The sequence below is a fragment of the Hyposmocoma kahamanoa genome, unplaced genomic scaffold (genome assembly GCF_003589595.1).
Source record: "Hyposmocoma kahamanoa isolate Upper Pololo Valley unplaced genomic scaffold, ASM358959v1 89, whole genome shotgun sequence".
In the NCBI taxonomy this organism is placed as follows: Eukaryota; Metazoa; Arthropoda; class Insecta; order Lepidoptera; family Cosmopterigidae; genus Hyposmocoma; species Hyposmocoma kahamanoa.
In genome coordinates, this window is record NW_020654520.1 from 2648355 (window position 1) to 2651535 (window position 3181).

At 35.5% G+C, this 3181-nt stretch overlaps 1 protein-coding gene across 1 annotated transcript in view; it reads left to right on the plus strand.

The window, feature by feature from the left end:
• The window catches only part of LOC113236159 (zinc finger CCCH domain-containing protein 15 homolog), an 11598-nt gene extending 10409 nt beyond the window's left edge, over positions 1 to 1189 (plus strand). The window contains exon 7 of the mRNA XM_026472164.1: positions 625 to 1189. Within this exon, the coding sequence (XP_026327949.1) occupies positions 625 to 795 (171 nt within the window). The 3' untranslated portion in view covers positions 796 to 1189. The remainder of the gene's footprint in view (positions 1 to 624) is intronic.
• Positions 1190 to 3181: the final 1992 nt, after the last annotated feature.

Genomic DNA, 3181 nt, shown 5'->3' on the forward strand with positions numbered 1-3181 from the left:
TCGTTACGCATTACATTCCCGTTATGCATTGCACAATAATTAACAGTTGCCACAGGCAAGCCGTTGAATCTAAATTCAACTAACTACCAACTCTCTTCCCTAGTGATGGAGTTATAGGCACTCTCACATCCCGACGCCGAAGCGTCTCTCCAATTCCCATTATTCCTACGCGACTGGATAGACCGGAGGATATCTAGCTTATCCTTTACTAGTTATCCGGATATATCAGTCGCAGTACCTTGCGACAGTGTCCGGACATAGTTTACAACCTACACACCAATACAATCCTACCATTGAGTAGAAAATATATGAGATAAAATGAAATCTTATTAAATGTTAATTATATGTAAGACGAAGCCTAATTAAAAAGGCGCCAAAAAAGTCGCTAAATTTTTCTTGTCGCTAAATAGAAACAAAATGTCGCCTATGTTGTCAAAATGTCGCTAAATTGGCAACACTGTGGACGAATAAACCGCCGATGATGATATAATATAACAAGATCGGCTATTTATTGCATAAGCGTGACCAATATTCAGTCGATAGTTGATAGAATATTTTCACTTTACGCAATAAAAAAAAAGACAGACTATATGTGATAGTACTTAGGCACTCTTCCCTTTCCAGGTGGACGATTCGGGCACAAAAGCACAAGAAGACAGGCTTCAGCAGCTCAGTGCAGGTCTTGAAAACGGCAAAGAAGAGGAAGCTGATACCGCCGCAGCGCCCATCAACGAGAGTCTTTTCCTCGATGAGGACCTGGATGAAGAGTTACAGAACCTCGATCTTGAGGATTAGGAATAGTGAGATACATAGATGTGGTTTGTGTTTGAGCAATAAGATTGTACTTTCTCTCTTAAGGCTGTCGTCCAATTAACGCCTCAGTACACCTTTCGGCTAACCCGTAATCTGTCTGAGAAGTTTAACGGATGTTTCGTAGAAACTTAGGTTTAAACGGCAACACTGTAAAATTTTGACAGTTAGTTGAAAAAATGATTTCAATAATAATAGTAAAGAGCTTTTTTTTATCAACATTGAAATAACAGTTTCGCCTGAAATAACATCTTGCAACCGTAAGATGTAATCAACATCTAGAATGGTAACACTGTCAAGTTTGATATTAAAACTTGGACTTTAATGGCAACATTCTCAAAAATGTGACAGATAACTAGTAGAAAAGTGATTTAAACGGCAATACTTTTTTTACATTCCTGTATTTAAATTCATCGTAAATAGTAATAATTATTCGAATAGTTCTGCTGTCCTGATTATTTTTATACACTGAGTTGATCAGCACTTTAAAAAAAAATCATCAACTTTATTCTTATTTATAGACAACTCACGCCTTACCAAAAAATTGACTATGCCAAAATTGTTTTTACAAAAAAAGACTTAATGGTTCCTAAGACACTCTGTATATGTAATTTCGTATTAACTACACATGTCAATCACTAGTCACATTTAACTTTCCTCAGTTAAAACTCCACATGGATGTAGTTACTGAAAAATGTTAATTTCGCAGGTGACGGTTATACAATGATGACATAAATTTGAAATAAACTGGAAATGTCACCTTTCATTTAAATAATATAATTCTTGAAAAAACATTATAACCACATACTGCCGTTTCATCTTATTATTACACTAAATTTAAGAATAGTGTTGTAATTTATGCTATTTACTAAGTTGAAAATGAAAAAGGGTAATAATTAAATAAAGAAGCATAAATAATAAAATATTTTAAATCTATATTTTGCGTATGACATAGGTTTATCTTACTGCGTTTGCAGAAAGTGTCTAACGAATATATTATCATGTAATTTCTTTAAACATTATTTTCTCTGTTTTGAGCACCTTGATGACGGCAGTATCGGAATGATCAGACTTATTAATGCGGAATCGGCTTGCGGTATTACAAAAGTTTATACTCAGGCAATAAGAGCGAAAAAGATGTCACATCTTTTTGGTTATTACTAGATGGATAAAGTTTTCCTGACCAGCTTGCGCAGCTGGAAGTTGACAGTAGTTTTTGTTAGCTCAAACATAAATCATTCAATATTTTGCTATGGTTTATTTACACATAAGAAAGGTTGTCCAGATTGTATTTTATATCAACATGTATGTACATTCGGTATGTTTTAAAACCCAACAGATACACTGCAATGTAAAAAATTGTAAAGGAATTCAGGAAGTCTATTTATTGGTCATGTCCCTTTCAACTAACTGTCGTATCTGACAAGCGGAATACTTTTTAGTGCCAAGTCGCTTCCCAAAGTCTTTAACAAACCCAGGTGACCCTGTTTTTCCACACGCAAATAAGCCCCTAGATTGTAGGCACCAGCCCGTTACAACATACTATACCATCCCATTTGATGATTTTGTTACAAGTTACAACTGAAACGACGCGTGCGTAGAGGAAAAAAATGAGGCCGTGGTTTTTTGGAATTTAATTTGAAATTTACCATGAGCTAGTCGGTGAAGGAAGATTTTGATGAAACCTGCACGTTGAAGGTTGTACCTCGGAAAAACCCGCATTGGGCCAGAGCGTGGCTGAGAGGAGGCCCGTCCCCAACAGTGGGACATGTAATTGGGTTGATGATGAGAAGACGTATGACCCCACTCAGCTTTCAAAATAGAACCATTCTTCACTGTGTCACCTTTTTTTATAGTGTTTTTTAAAATGTGACTGGGGAAATTTTGTACAGAAAATATTTTATGAAATTTGACTTCTTTTGTCCCGATTTTTTCGTCCCGTATAATAAAATGATCCCTTCATGAATTTGAGTCGATCAGCAATAAAAAAAAAGATCAAAATGCTTCACTTTTATGGCCAACTCACGCTTGACCAAAAAATTTACTATGCCGAAATTGTTTTCACGAAAAAAGACTTGCGGTTCCTAAGACAGTTTCCTTGTATCTTCTATGGTTTCGATTTCCCCATACTGTCCAATTTAAAAAACACTGTATATGAACCTCGCAAAATTATATTACTAACGTCATCAACAATTACTTTTTTCCATGACTTGTTACGAAACAATAAACTTACAACAAATAAACTGTTAAGTTTTTTGTTGCACTATCTGATAATTTTTACATCTGTAGTACGGTAGTAAGGTCCCCATCCCCGCTACTACATTTTGCATCGAACTTTTTTTGTTACCGCACAGAGTTATCACCGTTTAGA